This window comes from Perca fluviatilis, chromosome 6 (genome assembly GCF_010015445.1).
Source record: "Perca fluviatilis chromosome 6, GENO_Pfluv_1.0, whole genome shotgun sequence".
Taxonomy (NCBI): domain Eukaryota; kingdom Metazoa; phylum Chordata; class Actinopteri; order Perciformes; family Percidae; genus Perca; species Perca fluviatilis.
Genome location: NC_053117.1, coordinates 6,038,489 through 6,062,612, shown reverse-complemented (window position 1 = coordinate 6,062,612; position 24,124 = coordinate 6,038,489). Strand labels below are relative to the sequence as shown.

At 41.9% G+C, this 24,124-nt stretch overlaps 2 protein-coding genes across 4 annotated transcripts in view; one reads left to right on the top strand and one right to left on the bottom strand.

Annotated features, from left to right (window-relative positions):
- Window positions 1-750: 750 nt before the first annotated feature.
- Window positions 751-13,650, top strand: tbx1 (T-box transcription factor 1). 2 transcript variants are annotated; one of them, XM_039802025.1, is made up of 8 exons: window positions 751-1,401; window positions 2,681-3,071; window positions 6,002-6,103; window positions 6,574-6,745; window positions 9,187-9,342; window positions 10,823-10,890; window positions 11,924-12,024; window positions 12,564-13,650. In XM_039802025.1, the coding sequence occupies exons 1-8, from the start codon at window positions 1,218-1,220 to the stop codon at window positions 12,944-12,946; spliced, it is 1,557 nt and encodes a 518-aa protein (XP_039657959.1). In that variant the 5' UTR covers window positions 751-1,217; the 3' UTR covers window positions 12,947-13,650. The 2 variants fall into 2 exon arrangements, with proteins under 2 accessions (XP_039657959.1, XP_039657960.1); XM_039802026.1 differs by having other exon boundaries at window positions 752-1,401; window positions 2,732-3,071.
- Window positions 13,651-20,948: 7,298 nt separating this feature from the next.
- gnb1l (guanine nucleotide binding protein (G protein), beta polypeptide 1-like) overlaps window positions 20,949-24,124 on the bottom strand; it is a 31,147-nt gene continuing 27,971 nt past the window's right edge. For both annotated transcript variants that reach the window (XM_039804197.1, XM_039804198.1), the window contains exon 7: window positions 20,949-22,561. In XM_039804197.1, coding sequence (XP_039660131.1) covers window positions 22,283-22,561 — 279 coding nt within the window. In that variant the 3' untranslated portion in view covers window positions 20,949-22,282. The remainder of the gene's footprint in view (window positions 22,562-24,124) is intronic.

The following is a 24,124-nucleotide window of genomic DNA, read 5'->3' as shown; positions in this document are numbered from 1 at the left end:
CCCATCTTTGGTTTGCAGCACATTAAAGTTGAACCTCGATAAGCTGAGATCCAACAAGGCGATAGTGGAGGCGCGAGGCGGAGAGGTCAAGTCCAGCTCCGGCCTCAAGTGCCACGTGTGTTTATCCTCTGTTTACTGACTGCATGGGAAGGCGCTTTGCTCGGTCACGTCTGTGCGTTTTCAAGTTATATCAGAGGCAAGGGGGCTGCGTAATTCTCAGATAAAATCGCGTAGAAGTGCGCAATACATTATTAGGCTTTTGGAAAAACAAAAATAAATCAATAGGCATAATACATAAGCATAAAGGTAGATGACTGGTGTAAATGAGAAAAACAACTCCTAGTATGGACAGTGTCACCTGAGTTTAAACGGCTGCCACTTCTCACTTGATTCAATTTCTTTGATCCATGTTTTCCTTTTGCAGTAATCTTTTTTTCTGTGCTTTAGGCTACTTGACTAAAAAAAAACACCCAAAACATCTGAAACTGAAGTAAACGATGCAAATGAACGTCTATTCTTTTAATTTTTTTGTCCCAACCATGTTTATTAAAGGAAAACTACATTTTCAGAGTGAACTCTGGCACCGCAGCCCCCATGGTGTTCCAGGCAAACTCGGGGCAGGAGCAGCTCTATCTGGGCTTGGACAGCTGAACTATGAACAAGGCATACATAGGCCCGTAATTTACTGGAAAAGTGGCGCACTTTGAAGCCGGACATTGCAATGACGTTGGAGTTGAATTCAAATGACTGACACGGTCTTATTGAAATAAAACATCCAGTGCAGCGCGCAGACACTTTTTTTCCCCCTATAGTGGTGCATGGGAGGCGTGGATCTCGCTCACTTTTGACATTCTCGGAGCAGTAGTCGCTTCTCCTCAAGGCAGGACTCAGATGACACCACCCCGCCACCGAAACGAGGGAAGTTCTCTCCCTATTCTCCGCGGATGAACTATGTTTTGACACAAGGACGTGTTTAGGGGTTCATCAACTGAATCTGAGCACCGGGGAGCTTTTTTTTCGCGTCTTCGCAACAGCCGTGGGAATACTTTAAGAGACCAGTCCACCCCTAGACTCTCGCACCCACGGAGCGCCGGTGGCGGAATGTGAAAAACCTCATTTTGGCGCATGTTCCTCTCCATTGTGCGCAGCCTTCTCCTGCTTTCTGCGCGGTTGGAAAGCGGAGGAGGGACGGCTTTTCGTGACTCGATCCCCTGCTTATGGACGACGGCAGTCCCCTCTCTCCAAAGGCAAATGCTTTCAGTATTGCCTCTCTGATTTCGGCTGCAGAGCAAGCAGGAAACGCAGCGTTTGACAAACAGAGCACCGGCCTGGACAAGCCAGACCCGCACAACCGCAGCTCCTTTAAAATGCACTACAGCACTGTCACCCGGGAAATGGAAGGTAAATCACTTTGTTGCCCATAGAGCTGCTGTAGCATGTATACACTTCTCTGAAATTACATAACACCCGTAATGCATCTGCTCGGTTAATCGACGTTTTCAAAACGCACAATTAAAAGCAAACCCACACGGGTGCGTGAATTAAATGTTTGTAAAATATATATATATATATATATATATATATATATATATATATATATATATATATATATATATATAAATTCTGACACAGTTTGACACTATGAAAAATAATGCAAATGCAGTCGCGTTATCACCATAAGGGAAGAGAAGTCTGCATACAAGCAGCCAGAAGTGGAAACGGTCTCCTATTCCAAAACCCCCAAAGCGTTGTCCAAAAAGTCAACTTTAATTCGTGGACAGGATCACATACATTGAAAACGAAGCCAAGAGGAAGGTTTACGGGCACCCTGTGCGTAATGGTAAAAACAGACCATAATATCCAGGTCGGACAGGGGAGGTGTATATCCATTCCATAGATGTATTTGTCCCACAACGAGAAAGCAACAGTCACCTGCTGCCTGTTTGTTTGTTTGTTTGTTTGTTCATGCAAATCAATGTGTGTTTACCTTGTAAACCGTTTACACTCGCGCTCTGCCGGCCAGATCCTCTATTGTTTGCTAACGGGGGTGATGTGGGCGATACCCTTATCCAAAAGTTAAATGGGTGCCGGAAAGCCCATTAAAAGGGGGCGCACTTCTCTGTCAATCAGTCCCGTCCCAAGGCGAGGAAAAGGCACATTACCTGCAGTTCCTTATCTAAATAGAAATAAGAACCGGTTTTATCGCAAAGGGGAGGCCCTCTGCGCCAGATAAGAGACGAGACTGGGTTGCAGTGTAACACACTGCAGCAGCGCACAACAGAGGCCGCTCGATCGGAGCGCAATCGATCCCAAGACAAAAACTCATTCACGCACTCCAAGCTCGGGTGTTTGTTTGTTTTTGGTTGGTTTTTTTGCGAATAGTTCAGAGATTCTACGCGAAGCACGGCAGTTTTTTTTTGGAAACATTTGGTCACTATTCGGACGGTGGTTTTAGATCAGGCAGACTGTAGCATGCTGCCAGTGGATGCAACCTCAGGGATTATTGAGCAGCCCAGACGGAAACTTTAAAACCGAAAGGGGTGCCTTTGTGCGTGACATCTGGAGATCACTGAATCGCGCTTCTGTTGTTTTTTGTTTGTTTTTTTGTACCATCTGTGTTATAACCGACTTGAAGTGCAGGCCTTATTTAGTAAATCCAGTTTTTTTGGGATGATTTCAGCCATATCCAGTCCGTGGCTGACGCAGCTGTCCCATTTTTGCGATGTTGCAGCCTTCACGACGAGCAGCCTGAGCAGCCTCAACACGCCGGGGGGCTACCACCTCTCTCCGTCTCCCGGGGACCCTTACAGCCAACATGAGTCCCACTTCGAGCCCTGCCCGGCCGCACAGCACAACTACAACTACCCGGGCTCTAACCCGGGCCAGGCCCCGCCGAGTGACAGCGGGACTCCCAACTGCTCCTCGTCGTCCGCCAACTCCACGCCGAACGGCAAAACCATAGTGAAGAAGAACCCCAAAGTGGCCAACATTAACGTCCAGCTGGAGATGAAAGCTTTATGGGACGAATTTAATCAGCTGGGCACGGAGATGATCGTTACCAAGGCTGGCAGGTGAGCACAAACGATCCAAAGTTATAATTCTCCTTCTCATGCACATTTGGGTAGACCTGGTATAGATAATATTACTCGATATCCTGCTTAAAGTAAGAACCATAGCATCAAAATACGGTTTGTTTATAAAATGGAAAATTTTTTGAGCTTCAATGCTGATGACGCAAAAAAGATATGCAGGGTATATATATTTCGATGTAGTCATTTTATTTTAAAAAAATAGGCCTACAAATAAAATATATATATATATATTTTTTTTTTTTTTTTTAAATAAAATGTCCTAAATATCCTGCATATATTTGCAAACAGCGTTCAAAATGAACTTTTTCGTCCACCAGCCAAATGGCTAGTAAATGTTCCAATGTTACCAGCCACTTAATAGATTACCATTGTTCTCGGGCTGACAAGCAAATCTACCAGCCGCTTGCATATTTGCATATTTTCCCAGCATTTGGCTGGTCAATGGTGCTAATATTGAACCCTGTTTGTAAATAGTCATAGTGCACACCAGATGAGGATAAAAGAGTTTCATGAAAAAATAAAGCAGACCTACTTTTTTTTTTTGTCTTCTGGAGTTCATAATGAACACACTTTTTTTTTTTCCCCTATTCGCTATTCAACTTGTTTTTCTTACTTCAAATGACATTTTTGTGGGGGTCCAGCCTGGTAAAACTGTATTACATTATAACAGTTAACAGAAATCATCACCTTCTTGCACATAAAGCACTAAAATGCGTTCTGAATAAAAATGCATAAACACTGGCATAATCTGCATCGGACCAAAATATATTTCATTTAAAGCTGTGCAGAGGAGAATTCATGCCTGCTGCTGGAGCTGTTTTGTGTGTCTTGTACATCTGGTTGTGTGTGTGTGTGTGTGTGTGTGTGTGTGTGTGTGTGTGTGTGTGTGTGTGTGTGTGTGTGTGTGTGTGTGTGTGTGTGTGTGTGTGTCAGCTGTAAACACCATGTTGAAGTGATCTTGCTGCGTTTTATAGAACCAATAAGGATAACCGAGGCTCTCGGCCGCTTTCCTTCACCGTCTGCCTCCGTTTTACGCACCGCTGTTACAGGCTACGGAACATTACGGCCTGTAAGAGGCTTTGTGTGAGCGGAGATCCAGCCGATTACAGTGCTGCGCTCTTGTTTTTATTCGGGCCTCGACACGTGTTTCTTACTTTCTTATTTTTTCTTATTCCCGCATTATAGGAGTGTCTGTCTGCTTCCTTCACTTTCCTCTTCAGTCACACGAAATATATTTTGGATACATTATATTGCATGAGCACAACAATGGAGGTTTGATTTGGTTATTGATAAAAAAAAAAAAGAATATTGCCATTTAAAGAATCTGATTGTGAGATTTTGTCTTTCTAATTTCCTATTTTTAGGTAAGATTAAGAGGGGCTATTTATTATTTCAAAAGGTATACTTTATCCTGTTGACTGCTTGAATCTGTAGGGGGGGGGACACAACATTCTTACCAGCGTTGACCTCTGACCCTTGTTGAGAGCCAATAAAACGGTACACTAATATTCAGCAGGCCTACTATTATTTTTCAACCAATAAATATGGCGCGTAAGCGTCTCCAAATGCCGTATATTAAACGCCGGTATTATAGGCTAACGTAAAGAGGCACGATGTAATTGATTTAATCCTGAAAGTGAGGGTTGAGTTCCCCCGCTCCGCTGTCTGACAGGAGAAAGGAGATCTGCAGCAGAGCACTTTAGAAGCTCCTTCAGCCTCACCTAGCCACAACACTGACGTTAATTGAGCGTTGATTTTTAGGATCCCTTTCACTGACTCGGCGGATTACTCAACTTCCAACCTAAGTTCCTGGGGGATATGGATCTGCCCTGCATGGATAGCCTATGCTGGAGTAGGTAACGAAATGGCTGTTGGCATGGGCGCTGACCGAGCCGCTGCATCTATAAAAAAAAAAATAAACATGTCCAGCAAAAATCCAAATTTCTAATATATTATCAGCACGCAAAAAGCACTGCCTCGAAATGTTTCAGAATTATATTACATTATATTTGCAAAACAGCGTTCAAAATGAACTTTTTCGTCCACCAGCCAAATGGCTAGTAAATGTTCCAATGTTACCAGCCACTTAATAGATTACCATTGTTCTCGGGCTGTCAAGTGAAGCAAATCTACCAGCCGCTTGCATATTTTACCAGCATTCGGCTGGTAAATGGTGCTAATTTTGAACCCAGATTTATTTATATCATACAAATACAATTCTGGATGCTCCTCTCCATCCGGGTGATAAAAATGTTCTAATTTAAAACTGAACTTGATTAGTGCCACATCTCGCCTATACCCAAATAACACCCATCTGCGCGCGTGTCAGTATTTCCACTACGTGTGTGTGTGTGTGTGTGTGTGTGTGTGTGTGTGTGTGTGTGTGTGTGTGTGTGTGTGTGTGTGTGTGTGTGTGTGTGTGTGTGTGTAGGACTTCATGTGTCTGGAAGTCATCAAAACAGCAGAAAAGAAGTCGAAGCGTCTTGCCAGAAGCTACAAAAGCGGAGCTAAAAAAAAAATACCTAAAGCTCCATTCAGATATTCAGATGAAGGAGAGTTCGATCTGGTTACGCACGGACTGAACAGCGTCATGTCCAACAGCTCCAAGCTTCTGTCTTCTCAATGTTGCCTCCAGCTCGGGCCAAATGAAGCTCTGTAGGCCTGGAGCTGCATGTCTCTCTGCAAACAGTCTGGCTTTAAAAAAAAATATATATATATTTTGTTGACGACTTACAAATGGCCTAACTCAAACAGCTGAACATCACCGTGCGCGCACATATGATCCAGTTAAAACAAAAAAGTAGGACTTAAAAACTATTTGTGTTCCCATGAAAGCAGCAATAACAACCATTTTAAAGCCTAGATTTAACACTTGCCTACTGTGTTTTTTTTTTTTTTTTCTTAACCAGGAGAATGTTTCCAACTTTCCAAGTGAAAATATTTGGGATGGATCCCATGGCAGACTACATGCTCCTGATGGACTTCTTGCCTGTAGACGACAAACGCTACAGGTAACTTTTTTTTGGGGGGAGGGGGTGTCTTTAGACAACTTCAACACACATCTGTCGCTACAGAACTGTACTAGCCCGGAGACCTTTTTTTGCACAACAGTGTTGAAATCAAAGCACAAGAAACTACAGTAGCCTATAAATAGATGCAATGCATACATATATGCACGGATTCATGAATACGTGTTAGTATAGGCTACATATTTAAACTAGAACATGTATAAATAAATCCACCAATGTATGCCCGAGATAGGTCATATTTTCCCTTTATCGCGAGGCATACTGTAATTTTTTTATAGCCTAGAGCATTAGTTTGTGTGGGATTTCATGTCAACACCTGTATGCACGTGGACATTTTGCGTGCGAGGGCGACTTTTGTTTGAGCAAATGATGTCGGACAATCGCCACCTTGTGTCTAATGGACTTTTCTCTCTCTCTCTCTCTCTCTCTCGCTCTCTCTCTCTGTCTGGCAGGTATGCTTTCCACAGCTCGTCGTGGCTGGTTGCCGGTAAAGCTGACCCCGCCACACCGGGCAGGGTCCACTACCACCCGGACTCTCCGGCCAAAGGCGCCCAGTGGATGAAGCAGATCGTCTCCTTCGATAAACTCAAACTCACCAACAACCTGTTGGATGACAACGGCCATGTGAGTATAGGCCCACACGAAAGGCATATGCGACACAAACTAGTTAGAGCATTAAAAAAAAAAAAATGAAAAAAAAAAAATTCTTACTAAATTAGAAGGGTTTTGAAGCCGACAGAGGACAGGAATCGGCAGTCGACCAGGCGTCTTTTGTTTTTCTGGGTCCAAATTTAAAATTAAATAATCTTTTTTGTTGCTTTTCCCCTAACTTTTCTGTTGCCTTTTTCTGCCCTTTTTTGGCATTTTCTGGAGATTTCTTTCCGATTTTATTTTTTGTCACTTTTTTAACGTTCTTTTCTTTATCTTTTTCTTCAAATGTCACATTCAATGAGAGTAGCGAACATATCATTAATTTGACCTGTGCATGGCTGTAAGGAACCATCCACGTTATTATTTTTTTGGCAATTTGATTGGAAGAAAACCCAAATGTTCTGATATAGAAACTTTTTGAAAATGGGTCAAATTTGACCCGAAGACAACAGGAGGGTTACATAATTTAGTAAAAATATACAGGTACTTAATCGACTGCATTGATAGTAGGTCTACAGACAAGCATTTTTTTTTTTAGCTTCGCAGTCACAGTGTAAGATTGTACAGACACATAAAGGGGTCAGGAATAATATAAAGTGCATTAACTTATTTAGACGCACAGAAAGATTGTTACCGTCCAGGAGCAGCTGATTGGTGACACGTGGTTTAACATTAACAAACCTTATGTTGACTAAGAGTTTAGATGATTACAAAGTCTACTTCCAATCTATAAAAATGGCAGTGTAGGCCTACATCAGGCCAAAATCATTCCCAAAAAAATGACGGCAATGGAGTGGAATATATTTCAGCGCTGGAAATAGTCTCAGCCCTTCCCGCTTGATGTTCCACTCTGTCGGAGCGTTTCCGTGTGTCAGCGCGTCGGTTGTGTAATCAGAAAGAAAAAGGAGAGTTTCGAGTTCTGTGGCTATGTAGAGTGGCTATATGTATTTGAGCAAATATTGAAAAAAGTCAGAGACGTATAGGGCTGCTGGTGCTGGATGGAAAGGGGGGGGGGGATATATCCAGACGGGTTAGTGATCGTCAGGATCGTGACGCGCTGACAAAATATCCAGCCAGGTGGATTTTATATATATATATATATATATATATATATTTAGATATTTAGAGAAATATCACAGTTGCACACGGCGCGAATCACACGGCACATTAAGCAAACACCATGCGCCAGGTTATTTCTGCGTTTAATGGCATCATTTACTAAACTGCATAGCCACAAATACGTAGGCCTATCTTGGAGATTGTTGACAAGGTTTTATTACTACGCCAAAATACGATATTTTATTATAATTCACCAAACTAGGCTATCTCGTTTGGTCTATAACAGTGGTTCTCAAACTTTTTTTCAATAATGTTCCCCCTTTTGAATTGTACCCCCTGACCAGCGCTACTCATTATTGGTAGACAACAAAAAAGTCTATATAAAGAGGAACAGTACAGCGATGTCAGCGATAGATTTACTAAACAACAGCCTTGTAACTGAAAAAAAACAACATTTAAATGCTGATGAGAAAGGGAGACAAAAACTGTAAAAAAAAAAAAAAAAAGACAAAACCTTGGAAAAAGATGGTAGAAAGAAGGAAGGAAGTTAGGCAAGAATAGGTCGAAAATAGTATGAAAAACTTGTGACATAACTTCGAAAAAAAGTAGAAGGAAGGAAGGCAAGAATAGGTCCAAAGAAGGCGACACAAATGTCACATTTTTGGTATAGGAAAAAAAAAAGTCTACATAAAGAGGAACAATGTTCTGGACAGCAGCCTTGTAAATATTAAACATGTTGTTAAATATCTCACGTACCCCCCTGCAGTCCTCCAAAGTACCCCTAGGGGTACACGTACCCCCATTTGAGAAACACTGGTCTATAAGATACATTATTTTATATGATCCGAGCATTATTTCACGAGCTTGGTCTGAACTTGGAAAAACTGCCTTTAGTTTCAGTGCACCCGTCTCCTGGAACACATTACAGCACTTTGTCAAAATCAACTCAATTATTGCATCATGGACAATTTAGAACCTGCAAACTTCTACTCGTAACAGCTTTACATGATTGAATGTTCTTCTGCATCCCTATTACACCAATTTATCTATCAAACCCTTTGTTTTATTGTCTTTCTATATTTCCTATGGTCGTACTTTCTGTGTTTGTAATCTGACTCGATGACATTGTAAATGAGGGTTCGCCCTCTCAATGATATATCGTGAATAGATGAAGACTGAATGGATTTAGGCCTATTTGTTCATTTGCTCAATGTTATTCATATTCAGGCCTATTGTAGCCCAATAATAAAGCTATATGCGATCGAAAATAGTCGGATTTGTGGAGTTAAAAGCCTCCCATCCTTCCGCGCAGTGTTGCATTCTAAATTGATGTGATATCCTCTGTGCTTTTACAGATCATTCTGAACTCCATGCACCGCTACCAGCCCAGGTTCCACGTGGTTTACGTGGACCCCCGCAAAGACAGCGAGAAATACGCCGAGGAGAATTACAAAACTTTTGTTTTTGAGGAAACGCGCTTCACAGCGGTCACAGCCTACCAGAACCACCGGGTAAGAAGCCTTTTAAGGACCTGTATGTGTGTGCTGGTCAGAAACTAACCACAGGATGGGACCTGATTCTAAAGCCATGTATAAACATAGGCTGGAACACATACATGTATCTAAGCATACCGATATACCACGAGGAAATATTCCCACAGGGTAGGCCTAGAACAAGGCCACGTTAAACTCAAATATTATTCCATGAATGAAGATTAAAAATCAGTCTGTTTTGTTGTGTTTGCCGCGCTACATTGTGCAAATACATCAAGGATTAAATCAGTTGCGCACCACACTCTCTCCCAGTGCGCGCTTTCTGCGCGTAAATGCTGCCTTTGCTCTGCTATGTTTCCATCAGGCTCGGCGTCTGTTTAGATTTACGCATCAGTGCAGTCAGCGGTTATTCGGAGCGACTCGTAACGAGTGAAACATTAGAATCAAATTCGGTTCCTATCAGCCATTTACAAGTCACAGCCACGGGTTAAAGCCTGAAATGCTGCCCTGAAGGAAATGTGCACAATGTATTGAATCGAGTATTATAGAAATGTTTAACTGCTCTATGCTTGAATTCAGGCATGGTGCCTGAGAACTTTAAGCCCTTGCATAGTGAAGAGTCGGTGCGTTATATTCCCATGACGCACGGTGATCAGTCTAGGGAATGAAATAACTCTTTCGTTCTATTTGATGTGAAATGTGACAAAAACACTCCAAGCCCCGATAGCTACAGTTATAATATATATATTTATTCAATATATTTTTTAATACAGGCTATATTTTTTTAATTTATTTGCTAAAGACATTTTACACATACAAGGAATGTATAACCCATCCTAACTAATAAAGGAGCAATTAGGAGCACACAGAAAGGCCGCGGCCGGAGTACAGCTGCAGTTTGCAGTCACAGCTGGTAATTTATTATGTGACTCTTGAAATTGGTGTGTGTGGGGTGGGGGGGGGGATTCTGACACAAATTGGCAGAATTCAATTTGAAACGTTGAAATGTTACGGCGTCGGTGATGGTGAGAAACTATAGGCCTACAAGAAGTTATGATTATGAATAATTTATAAGTAGGACTGCTGTGCCTGTATGGGAATCTACAAATGAGATACTGTGCAGCTGTAAATGTCACAAAAGAGTTCAGAAATATATTGTCTACTGTGCAACAATATAAGCTCTGCATTCCAGTAACTGACAGTTATATGAATTCTCTTGTGTTCTAAATAACACTGAATGGACTAATGGATGCTGTGGCTCTGAACAACACACCTGCACCTGGGTGCACATGTTTTATTAAATGCAGCAGTGTGTTGAAATGTGATTTTTGTTGTTGTTGTATTTCTTCCTAACGCAAGGGAGTTTTTCATCTAAAACTTTCAGTCCATCAGCTATTTATCGCTGCTGTCCTTTCTAAAAGTCAAATACAATGACACTGTGTATGACTATAGCATGCAGGGCTGAGGTTTAACTGATGTTCTGTGCTCTGAATTTCAGATCACACAGCTGAAGATAGCCAGCAATCCCTTTGCAAAGGGCTTCAGGGACTGTGATCCAGAGGACTGGTAAGTGTTTACACTTAAACAACACAGGCTTATTGGGCCTGTTTCCACATGGTGTAAAACATGAGCCAGAGAGCATTTGCAAAAAAAATAGTTTTGCTATATGTTTAATCTCACACAGGTGTCAGATGGGTGGAGTGTGCCTCGTAAAAACAAAAGACAAAAAAACACAATAAGCGCCATTAGATTTAGAAATCCCTGGATATTGTTTGAAAGTCAATCAACCACGCTTTTCTGTCATTGTAACAATAGAATAAACCCCACCCATCTGGCCAATCAGGCTCAACGCAAATATGTATTTTAAATGCTGCTCATCCAGCTCTGAAAATGATTTTTTCTAGTTTTCTTAACCCTTGTGTTTTCCTCGGGTCAAATTTGACCTATTTTCAATGTTTTTTTTATATCAGAAATATGGGTTTCTTTCAACCAAATTGCCCAAAAATAATAGTTGAAATGGTTTCAAAACAGTATCCTGACTAAACTTTGACATGTACCAGTCTGTGATTCACTCAACATCCTCTGATCTTAACTATTAGTCAAAATAATTCATAATTTCTGCTTTTTTTAACTCCAAAATTAAGTATAACTTCATATAAATTAGGTTTATTGACCATGGATTAAAAGAAATGTTGAAAAAAGTGACAAAAACTTTAAAAAAAGCGTCAAAACCATAGAAAAAAACGTCGAAAAAACAACAAGAAAAAGTTAATTTTCAATTTCGACCCAGAAGGAAAACAAGTTCATGGTCGACGGAAGGACAACACAAGGGTTAAGAGCATTAAGTGAACCGATTACACTTAATGTTTATGGGACTTTGTGATTATTTTATACACCAGGCCAATTTGAGTCATGTAAATAGGTGGCTTCACATTTCATTCACTGTTAATTTCGGGGCCCGTCAACGTGTAAATGCTCATTACACGCAACGGTGTACACTTTTAAAATGTTCATTTGTCATTTTAATATATAATAAAGAAATTGTGCCTTTGACATTCATTAAATGAGTATGTAACTGAATCCATTCTCTCTGCTCCAGGCCCAGGAATCACAGACCAGGCTCTCTGCCAATAATGAGTGCCTTTGCCAGAACAAGAAACCCAATGTCATCTCCCCCTCAGCAGAATGGCACAGAGAAAGGTCTGCAGCTCGCTCTTTCTTTCATTTCAGAAACCCATGCCTGCTATCAAACACGAAACACAGTCACGCCAAGTTATTCAGCTAGTTGTAATGTTTTCTTGGCATATTTTACCTCTTCATTTTGTATCCTTAACTCAAGCACAGTGGTGCATTCACAGTATCAGGCCAATACTGGCTTTTAATTAAACATCAAATATCAGCCAGTCAGTTTCACCCACTGCCGACATAATAGAGGTTCTTATGCTTTTATATAACTGAACACAGCTTTCTAATACGGTAAAACCTGCAATGAAAACTTGGATTTTCTTGACATTTTTGGAGGTATTACAATTGTGAAATGAGAATGTATTATACTGTATATCAAACTGCTCCTGGCTTCAACTCCAAAACGTAGGGAAGAAGTATGAGCAAACTGTAGTTTGGAGCACAGAACTGAACACACGCGTGCACTGTTAAGGAAAATATACATAACCTGCTGGTACAAAGTATGCACCACATATTGGCTAGCCCTGACTCTTCTCATGTCTCTTCTTGCACAGAGGACAGCAGGCGGGAGTACGAGCGGGACCCCAGCTGCACGCCCATACACGCCGACCCGGCTCACCAACTGATGTCCCGGGTCCTCAGCCCCGCCTTGCCCGTCCCGGGAGGCCTCCACGGCGTCTCACTCACCAGTGGGCGACCCAGCCCTCCACACGATCTCCGCGCAGACCCCCACGCTCTACCCCCAGACACCCTGCACCACCACCCTTACAAGTACCCCACCACCTATGAACACTACCTGGGAGCCAAGACCAGGCCGTCGCCCTATCCTTTACCCAGTATCAGAGGACACACGTACCACCACCACATGAACCCAGCCACAGCTAACATGTACTCAGCCACCAGTGGCCCCTCTAACTATGACTACGGGCCCAGATAATGGCTACTGTCCACCGGGGGCTAACGGCGCTATAGCACCGTGGGAATGGAAACTGGCAGGAAAAGGCAACACAGTCCTGTCTTATAGATGGCTTACGCAACCTGTGGGGTGCGTTCACAGGCTGAAAACTCTGCTGGATAAACCCTGCCGTATTTATTTAAAGGAAATACATCTTGGCATTAAGCACGGGCACCTGCTCCGAGTCTTTGAAGAGGTCTGCTTAGACCTTTGAACCCGAATGGCAATAGCTCCACACCTTTTACCCGAGCGGTGCAGACATTGAGCCAGCAAACAGAGGAGACAGGATGAATCTCTCCGTAACACAGACAATACCTCTGATCACAGACTGGAATTGATTTTTTTTTTTTTTTTTTTTTGATGCACTTTTTGATTTGCCTTGTTTTTATTGCTTTCAAAAAAAAGCCATACGTTATATAGTCCATCAACCTTCTAGGTAGACGAGATGTTTGCATGTTGAGCTCATCAGAGAGGGTGTCGAAACACATCCAAATGTTTTTTTGTTTGAGGAATTAAAAAAATAAAAATAATACAAGATTTGATTTTGAAACGTTGTGAACATCTTGAGCCGCTCTAAGAAGCTTGTACCATGGCACTGACTTGCAGCAATTCAAAGTAAATAAATGAAGCAGAATGACTGTTCTGTATCTGTAAAATAAACATTAAATTCTTGTAATTCATTAAAAAAACAAACTGTCTTTGAGCAGATCTTCCATTCAAAGCTATGTCTGCTGTTGCACTGCTGAAGGGGGAGGGATAAAAAGAAAGAAAAAGAAAAAGCTTACCTCACTGATAGCATTGTTGTGGTTTCTCCGACCGGATTTGCCCTGTTGAATCGGGTTGAGGTGTCCGCTGCTCCTGCAGTCACTGGAAGTCAGGACTTGGAGGCTGTCTACACATTAGACTGCACTACAGTTACAATGTTGAAATCGGCACCTGGTTCTATGACAAAAAGCATAATATGCACTCATCGACCATACTTCCACACACACTTCCCTATAAGTTTTGATCCACTGGAATTAGCTGTTAACTGCAATGTTCTGTTAAGGTCTTTGACTGACTTACGAATAAAATACGCTCCAAGAGGTCATTAAAAGCTGTATTACTGCAGCGAATACATTTTTTTTCTCATAAAAGAAATCTGAGTGCTTAATTAACCCATTAGGGGATAATAATAATTTTAAGTAATTAGAATATTGTACAACTTATTGGACATTTAATAGACATTTATTAACATACTATTGGGCAAATATTTAGGTAAAAAACAAAATATTTAGGCTATTTGAATTAACAAGTTTTCAAAAAATATAGGCTGCTGCCAAGAAAAGAAGAACCTATGTCATGTCACACAAACTAAAATACATTTCCCTTCTCCCCGAAAGGGTATCATTGGTCATATTTAATGGGACAGTTGGGTGATATTTTAAGAATGTCACCCGTCTCCTATCTGTGCAGCCATTTCCATCTTCTATTTGAAGTCCTATGAGGAATGCTTTGTTGTCAAGGTTAATCTCGTTGGAAAAAAAAAAAAAGTCTGCTTTGGGATTTGTGCCTGTCACGAAAAAAACAAAGGGAAACGTAGCCTAATGATTCATTTCAATAATGTATTTTTTTCTCCGTGAACCCAGCTGCCATAGAGCAGAGAGCGGGGTGGGGGGGGGGGAATGCCCGAGGCCGCCTGACCTCTGACTGTTTAATGGCTTGTAAAGGTGTCAAAGGTTAAATAACGTTTCCATTTCATTTAAACGCCGACTAATTGGTTGTAGAGTGTTTCTGTTTGTTTGGGCGGGGACTTAAGCTTTTACTTTACAATGGAACTGTATTATGACATAGTTAGATATGCCGTATATAGGCGGCTACGTAACGTTAGGCTATTATGAAGCCAATATGGACGTTTGAAGAAAAGCCTGGAAGCTAATGTAGCTATTTAGCCTTATTGGGGCTACAGTATACAATTAGCCTAATCCTCCGTTTTGCGTAAATTTATTTAAAGCTCAGAGGGATTCTCGTAGTGTAGCCTATTTATAATTTAGTAGGCTAATTCTTCATTGCGCATTTCATTGCCTGGTTTGCTATTTTACGCTAACAGGCTATCAGGCAGTAAAATGTTATTGTTTTTTTCTCTCACGTTGAGTCATTATGAAGCTAACGAATAGGCTAATACAAATATAAATGTTTTCAATAATGTTGTAGACTCGCCCACACAGACCTGTTCAATAGAATATTCCACGTCCCTGTGTAGTCTGGTCAGGAAGCCGCCTGCGGTGGACTGACGCCGGCCTGCAGGCAGCTGCAGGTGCCGGGGGGAGCAGCCAGTCGGAAGCCCAGAAGCACCGCGAGACGATACTAGTTTAACCCCGCACCGCCGGGGCTCGTGGTGGTGGTGTGGGTAGAAGGGTCAAAAGGCCATATGGGAACTAATTATAGGTTTCACAACATCAATGACACTGCTAATTCACGTCGTATTAGTAGCCTATATATAAATAAGGATATGGATCGCAATAAGGAAACTACCATGCATCAGTTGTATTTTCAGTAATTTAATACATGTCATACAAATTATCATGGGCCCCATAATTTCCACCAAGATACTAAAGGTCAAAAGGTAGGCCTATCCTGCTAAAAAGGTAAACTATAGGTTTAAATGCTTTAATACCCTCTATAGCAGGGGTCTTCGACGTTTTTTTAAACCAAGGACCCCTTTACTGAAAGAGAGATGGAGCAGGGACCCCCTATTGTATAAAATGAAGTTGCATACAATAAGTGTAGGGCAGCCTAAACCTTTATACCTTTTTTGCATAGAATGCTAAGCTATTAAAATTGCCTAATAATTGTTCACATGGATTTATAAATCATGTTTTAATGTTAAACATACATGTGGCACAGTGAATCCTTAGGCGATACTGTTTCTGTGGATGGCCTTAGTGACTACCTTACCTATAGGCCAGTAAGCAGTGGGGATTTATATTTGCTAATAATATGTTGGATTAATGCTAAGACTTTTTAATTTTGGGGAAAAAAAAACGTTCAAAAATTGACAATAATATGTAGGCCCCCCCTGCCTTGACTCTGAGGACCCCCTAGGGGTCCCGGACCCCCTGCTCTATAGGTCCACTGTAAGGTTGCAGCGGCCAACTGGTAAAGCAAGAAAACCTTTCTAATAAAAGTCAGTTAACAAAGCTCAGGCAGCAATTAAGCAGTTTCCGGAGGAAGCATTCACATCCTTTACTTGAGTAAAAACAGCAATATTGCAACATAAAAATGCTCCATCATAATTATTATCTACAGTTTAAATACTCTTAATTCTGAAAAATGGTCCCTGGCTATATCATATTATTGGATTATTATCAGAGTCATTACGCAGCTTCTCACTGTTGTAGCTGGTCAAGGCGGACCCAACTACTTTATATATCTTACTGTTGGGTAGTTTAATCTATACCAAGGCATTATTTTTAATTAACCCATTTTGCATGTAAAATCCTAATCTGTAAAGAAAACGAACTAAATTACAACATATGCCTCTGAATTGAAGTGTAAAGTAGCATTAAATGTAATGCTCAAGTATCTCAGATTTGTAGTTACGTACAGTACTTGAGTAAATTTACTTGAGACATCTCACCACTGCAATAAAGAAACGGCTACTCTTTTTCTCTCACCACCTGCACTATCAACAGTTGTCCATTTTTCTTGTAACCAAACCCTATCCAGCAATGAAAATGTTCTGCATATGTTGCACTCTTAATAACTGGACTGGGAGCCTTGACACTGAAGCCTGAGGCCGCCCTCATTTAGTAACCCTGCCCTACAGTCTGCAGGGACCTGTAGGGGCCTATACAAATAGGGAACACATGAGATTTTTTTGTCATTAATACCGTAAAGAAGCTTTGTTTTACTGAATTAAGTTTTTTTTTTTTAAAGATAGTTTAACAGATTACAGATACTTTAAATCCTTTGCAAACTAAATAAGTGATTTTCTGCAAAGTGGCAATCAGAGAAATTGCGCCTACTGGAGGAATTATAATGAATTGCAGCTTAATACCAACTAATGTTGTCAGCATGGTGCCTGTATATTCCACATTACTTTTCTACACGTGCACCTTAATAGGCTCCGGCATGCTTTCAACAGGCCTGGGCCATTTTCAAGCACAATATTTCAATGTATCCTTCATTTCACACAGAGGAACAGAGCAACCTGCTTAGGCCCAGTTACGTTTGTGTGCCCAGATGTCTCCGGCTCCAGGAGAAACGGTGCCAAGGACTTGCCAGTGAAGTATGAGGAGGCAGAGGATGGATGCTAATGCGACCCAAGGCATCATTTGACACTCAGCTGCATCTGGAACATCTGTTGTGACAGGCCTATCAGGGTCTCGATTCGTTCGCTTCACCTCTGTGTACATTTCTGCTGCTGAGCCTCGCCCCCCCTGCCTGCCGTATCTGGGGACAGTTATTAAAAACAAGCAAGGTGAACCAATCAGAGTCCTCCAGCTAAACAACAGAACACGTGTTTCACATGTTCCCCCTATTGGCCTCTCAACTAGGCTAATACAAAAGGTACGATGGTTTATGGTGTGCATGAGGCTGCTGACGGACATTTTATGCAGAACATCAAAACACATCCCCACCACTGGGCAAGAGCCTTGCCACATCTGTATTAAGTCACATTTGAAAAAATAAATAAAACCACCTCAACCGTGAGGCTAATACAGAAGGGATTATTGTCTCCAAAACATTCTTTTTCACCATTTATGTTTTCTAAATAATCAGGCTCAGTGTGACGCCTTCAGGGCTGGGTACCAAACCTCGATCCTTTTAGGCCAACCAACCGAACTGCTTCCATTGTTTCGAGTTTGGAAAAATGCCTTAGTCACTCAATACCAAATTTAAATACCTAAGAAGTCAATCTCATCAGCGTCAGTGTCTAATAATAGTCTAATAATGCTGGTGATTGGCTGTCTAGTGTTACATGTCGTAGAGGCATGCAGGAAAAACCCTACATTACACACAGAAACAATGCTCGTGTGTGTGTGTGTGTGTGTGTGTGTATATATATATGTATGTATGTATGTATGTACAGCATATGTGTGTATATGTATGCATGTATATGTATGTATGTATGTATATACATATATACATACATACACACACACATATGTGTGTTGTATTTTGAGAGGCTTGACTACAGTGTGCATCACATAAGTGTAAAGGGGCTGAAAAATAAAAATTGTACCATAATGTTGTCATTTCTTTTTGTTAAAATGGATTTTATGAAATTGGTATCGATCGAAAAAAGTACTGTTCAGTAACTGCTATCAAATCACGGTATCAACTACACTCATAGGCTCAAGGAGTGACAGAATCGAACACACACACACACACACGATTATGTCCTATCCCAAAGCCAGGCTGACCTCTGACCCCCAAGGCCAAGGAAGACACACATTAGGTGCTAAGTGAAGCTCAGGGCCCATTGTGCACACTCCCTGTCCATTTATTGACTTCCTAAATGATCCATTATGAAGTGATTTATGAGGTCCATGGCCACCCCACCAGGCTCTTCTAATGCCGGTGGGTTGCTGTCTGCTCCATTCAGCAGACATCTGCACCAATGGACCCAGCATTTGATTTATCAGAGAATGGACGGAAGCTGGCCCACGCCACCTCCAGTGTTTGTTCAAAGCCAACAGGAGAGTAAGGAAGCTGTTATGAATGAAACATGTCACCAGTGGGGTCAGGCACAAAAGGTATGGATGGAGCTCTGCTGCGGGGAACAAGGGAAACATGTCATTATAACCAGGCACTTCAAAAAAGTTCTTATTCCATGTTTTGTTTTTAAGCAATTAAGCCAACCAAAGCTGCAGTTACACACTTTTTTCTTTCTTTCCAGTGACAGTAGCGTCACGGCAAGGTAGCTGTTCTAGCAAATGACCTCGTCTTTCCTCTGTTCACTAATGATTCGCGGCCATTATGCTCGTCTGGCTCTTTGATTTCTCAGGCCTTTCCTGTACAGCATGATGAGCTTCTCAACTTGTGGTCATCCCAGGAGACAAAGCCTTTATGAAGCAGAACGTGGAGCGTTTGAAGCCCCCGGCCCCTCTGCCTCTCGGCCCAGAGTTGTAACACATGAGCTCCCATGCTGCTCATTGACTCACAGAGATATTAATAGAGACAGTGGACAGAAAAACAACACCTCTCTATTTTCTCTGGGACTTTCACAACAAGACCCTTGGCCTTGTTCATGACAAATTTCTGTTTCTCAAAAAGACATCTGTATTTAGAATTACATGCGAAGAAAATGTAGACATTAACAGTTGTCTTATGTTAAAATGCAAATGCTGCCAATTCCTCTTACAGAGGATATCGAAACACCTTTATTTACTTATCTGAAATTCTTCAGGTTGATGGTAATATTAAAGAAGATTTCTACACTTTCTTTTCTTTCTGATTAACAAAGGGGGGTTATACGTGTTAAGAAATGAATATCAGCTCATGAACAGATAATTCTGACCGAGGAGAGCATCTGCAGATCGGCACCTCCACTAAACCAACAGCCCTGTGTTCTTCATGTCCGTGCTGTGATTAACCTTGTTTGACAAATACAGCCCAGGTCAGGCTGGAGGGGGTCTGTGTGTTAAGCTAAGACCTGCTAGAATAACAATACAAGATTACATAGTCTGCTCAGGTGCGTTGTATACCTCAAATTCAGGTCCACTGGAGCAAATCTCCTATTAGATAAGTCAACACAATCACTAAGCTGCACCGAGCATCACAAAAGGCTTCGGCAAACAGTGGGCTGAAAACGTCAGGAAGGGCCTAATGAACTATTTGAAACGTATCAGATATTTCAACTGGCCTCACATTTTAAGGAGATCTTAAAGAAAATTTAAACGATGCCAGACGCACGCTGTGTAAAAAAAAAAAACACAAAAATATATAGAGATATTTTTCAGTTATCTCTGTCTACATTTCTCAAACTGTTTGAGAATTGGCAATTGATTTGTTGAGGGAAAGGAATCGTACAATGAACTTGAGTTACTCATGAAGTTACTTCTGTCATTTCAGTTAATGAGGACTGAATAAAATCAGTTCAGGTAGATTTCAAACACCAATCCGTATTCAAGTGAGATTATGCTGACCAGTGTGTATTTTCATGAATCCTGTAGCAGGATGCAGCGTTAACCCTGTTAGTCACATTAGCCAATTAAAGTGCTCATATTATGCTCATTTTCAGGTTCATAAAATTGTATTTTAAGGTTGTACCAGAATAGGTTTACATGGTTTCATTTTCAGTAAACACCATATTTTTGTTGTACTGCACATTGCTGCAGCTCCTCTTTTCACCCTGTGTGTTGAGCTCTCTGTTTTAGCTACAGAGTGAGACATCTCACTTCTGTTCCATCTTTGTTGGGAGTCGCACATGCGCAGTACCTAGGTAAGGACTACTAGCCAGTCAGAAGCAAAGTATGAGGGCGTGCCCTGACAGTACCTAGGTAAGGACTACTAGCCAGTCAGAAGCAGCGTATGAGGCCGTGCCCTGACAGTACCTAGGTAAGGACTACTAGCCAGTCAGAAGCAGAGTATGAGGCCGTGCCCTGACAGTACCTAGGTAAGGACTACTAGCCAGTCAGAAGCAGAGTATGAGGCCGTGCCCTGACAGTACCTAGGTAAGGACTAGTAGCCAGTCAGAAGCAGAGTATGAAGCCGTGCCCTGACAGTACCTAGGTAAGGACTACTAGCCAGTCAGAAGCAGAGTATGAGGGTGTGCCACGCTAGCAGCTAGGCGAGCATTATAACGTGTGTTACAAAGTGACGTTTGTTTCTGAAGTAAAGGCTGGACTACAATAGAGCTGTTTGGAGCAGTTTGTGAACAGTGTTTTCTGTTGGAGATGGTTAAGTCCCTTTGGGGGACTTTGGGCTTTTTCACTTTGTAAACCTATAACATGCACAAAAAAAGATATATAACACAATAAAGGAAAGGGAAAAAGCATAATATGAGCACTTTAATAAACAGACGAGGCTGGTTGTGTAGGATGAGCTTCAAATCATATCGATACGGACAAAATGAGGACACGTCAGTAACCACCCGCTATACTTACAAGTAACTTTACTGCATTTAGTAGCATTACTGCATTTTTAAGGAATGTAAACAACTGAGCAGGGGCAGTATGGGTGTCACATTATTATTTATAAGTATTTCCTTTTTTTACTGCTGCATCTTTCTTGTTCTTCAGAGCTCAGGGGAGACAGGTGTGCAAAACTAGGGGTGCGAATCTTAACTGGTCTCATGATTTAATTTGATTACAATTACCCTGATAACGATTCAACTCAATTTCACGATGCATCACGATGCGTCCAATCTTCAAAATTATTATATATTGCTATACATGGTTTTCATTAACAAATTCAAGCGGTCAGATATACAGTATATGAACTCCCCTTTTTTATTGTATCCGCTCTTAAAAAAAAGACACTTCCTATATGTAGTGGCGTCCGAACACAGCAGACAACAGACAAAAGGCAAAAACTGAATGTAATGTGTTTGTCTTTATCGCTACAGTAGTGTCTCTGCGTGTGCTTAGGTGTTGTTGATGTGTTCTAATGTTTGTCTATGCACTTTTACCTGTTTCTACTGTGTATGATACATGTGTTGTGTTTTTCTCATGCCATCAACCTGCCAGTTGTCATGATCTGGACTAGTGGTTGTGTCATTTTACTCGTCTATGCCTGTCTTTCTTGTTTTATGTGTATTTGCTGTATTGTTGTAGCTTATCTATTGTTTTAAGCCATTAACCTGCTAAGGACTGCAGATGAAAATTAGCCTGTATGGCTAAATGTGGCACATTTACATGTTGGACTATGTACTCATGTTGATTAATGTGTGTTGTCCCTTTTAAATAAAATTTTTAAAAAGCAGCAACCGGAAAATCAACATCAGTAGTATCATCAGCAGGCCATAATCGATTATGGTCTGTTACTGCATCGATGTAGAATCGTCCAGGTCCGCATCGCGATGCATCGATGCAATGATTCATTTCAACACCACTCAGAAGGCGGAAACCGTCCGCGTGTAATGACGTAATTCATGACAAAACAATTAGCCATTGTTATTTATGGGCTTTGCTTCCACCCGTCAATAACGCTTGGCGCTAGAGGACGACATCAATGTAGGAGCTCAAAATGAAAGAGACGAAAGTATAGCTAAACATAATATACGCAGTCCATTTATCAAACCATTACACTGGACTATTGCCATTTGGTGTCAAACCAACATCAACAGAAAGTATTGAGTAAAAGTCCAAATATCCTCCCAGACTCAGAGGCTCAGCTAGTGTCCGCTCCCTCGTTGTATATTGACCACAGGCTGATCCGCTGGTCCTTGGATCCAGCAGCCAGCAGTCTTTGCCTGGGGTCCTGGTGGTCAGAGAAGGCCACACTTAGCACCATGTCGGTGTGGTACTGAAGCACTGCCAGCGGGCGCAGCTTCTTCCAGCCGAATACTCGCACTCGATGGTCCCAGCCCGCTGATGCCAGGAGCTTACCGTCCCCCCTGACACACAGCTGGGAAACTCCAGGGTTGACCAGCGTCACACACTCCTGGAGCTGAAAAACCACAAAGAGGAAACACGATATTAGCAGGTCTTTGCAGGTTAGAACCATTAGACACTTTTACATGTATTACAAACACAGAGTAGCAGTTTTCTCTGTGGAAATTGTAAGAGAAACCCAAAACCAAATGAACCGATTGCTCATGCAAATAAGGAGACACAAATAATCAGACCAACTAATTGGGTCAGTACGTCAATTTATCACTGCCGTCTAGGAAACTGAGGCCAACCCAAACACCTACAGGGAGAGACTATCAGCTGATCTGATGACTGAGGTCCAAGTGTGAGGCGGGATGTCTGTTGAATGTGGCTGGAGCCTCCTGGGACTCAATCATCGGCCATAAAACATTACGGCACGAGGGCCGTGAGCAGATCTCTCTGCGTCCCACTATTTGGTTTGGAGTTAGGGAGGCCTGTTCTGGAAGCGGGGCTTGAGGAACCTTTGTCACAGTTTGCAAGAAAAAGAGAGAGAGAGAGAGAGAGAGAGAGAGAGAGAGAGAGAGAGAGAGAGAGAGAGAGAGAGAGAGAGACCATCTAGCGCTGAAATGCTTGTTTGCAGAGGCTTTGTTGCTTTAGGCGCCTCTGATGAATTACATTCACACTGAAAGGTCTGGTCAGCGGGAGAAGAGACCCGATAAATACACTGTTGTAACGTCTGCCTGCTAAAGATTAGCCACAGCTCCCTCTCCCTGTGATCTGCAGTGTCCAAGGACTGCATCAATCGCTCTAAAAGGGGCAACATTCTGACATATTATAACGAATGGCGGCTAGGATCACTATCTAAAAGGGCCTGCTGTGGTGGGCATTCCTGGGGAGCGAACGTGCTCTTCCTGCGGGCTATGGGATCTCTGCTGGACCTGTAGATGGGACACAAACATCTGGATATGGGAGCTAAAAATCAAACTGGACAGCGTATAATTGACTTCATAAGCTGTGTCTAGGGAGACTAATGGCCTTGGATGGGAGGAGACGGTGGAGAATTTATCTGCATGCTCCTGTTCCGGGCAGGAACCATCCACGAGCTGCATGTGGAAGATATAAGCCAGGTACTCATAGCCCAAGTGGATAAAGTGGAATGCAAGGGAGGGAGGGAGAGGGGGAGGGAGAGAGAGAGAGAGAGAGAGAGAGAGAGAGAGAGAGAGAGAGAGAGAGAGAGAGAGAGAGAGAGAGAGAGAGAGAGAGAGAGAGAGAGAGAGAGAGAGAGAGAGCAGGGAGGAATGCCATTGATCAAAACAGAGCGAGAAAGCTAAGTTTTGAACGGGCAGATATGTGATTTATTTTTATTTTTGGGGCAAACCATAATCGCTGGTACCACTAGTGCGTTAAAAAAAAAAAAAAAAAAAGGGTGGATGAGACCAAACGAGCCAGATACGCTGATCCAAAGAAACCCGGGTGAAAGATTGTTTGGAGCTTTGTTATTACCTCAAGAAGTTGGTATGCCCCTACCTCTCTCCATCTGGTTTGCATTAGAGGCCTGATAATGATGGGTTTAAGTGTCTGTTTTTGTTTGTTTTGCTTCCCATAGTTTGTGTCAGGAAAAGGCATTTGCTTCATTAAA

What these genes read in the sequence shown, in the direction of transcription:
- tbx1 (XM_039802025.1), top strand. Translation starts at nt 1,218, where the DNA reads ATGGACGACGGCAGTCCCCTCTCTCCAAAGGCAAATGCTTTCAGTATT. An exon ending in ATCGTTACCAAGGCTGGCAG is followed by an intron (nt 3,072 to 6,001) that starts GTGAGCACAAAC and finishes TTTCTTAACCAG; the next exon opens with GAGAATGTTTCCAACTTTCC. An exon ending in GCAGAATGGCACAGAGAAAG is followed by an intron (nt 12,025 to 12,563) that starts GTCTGCAGCTCG and finishes CTTCTTGCACAG; the next exon opens with AGGACAGCAGGCGGGAGTAC.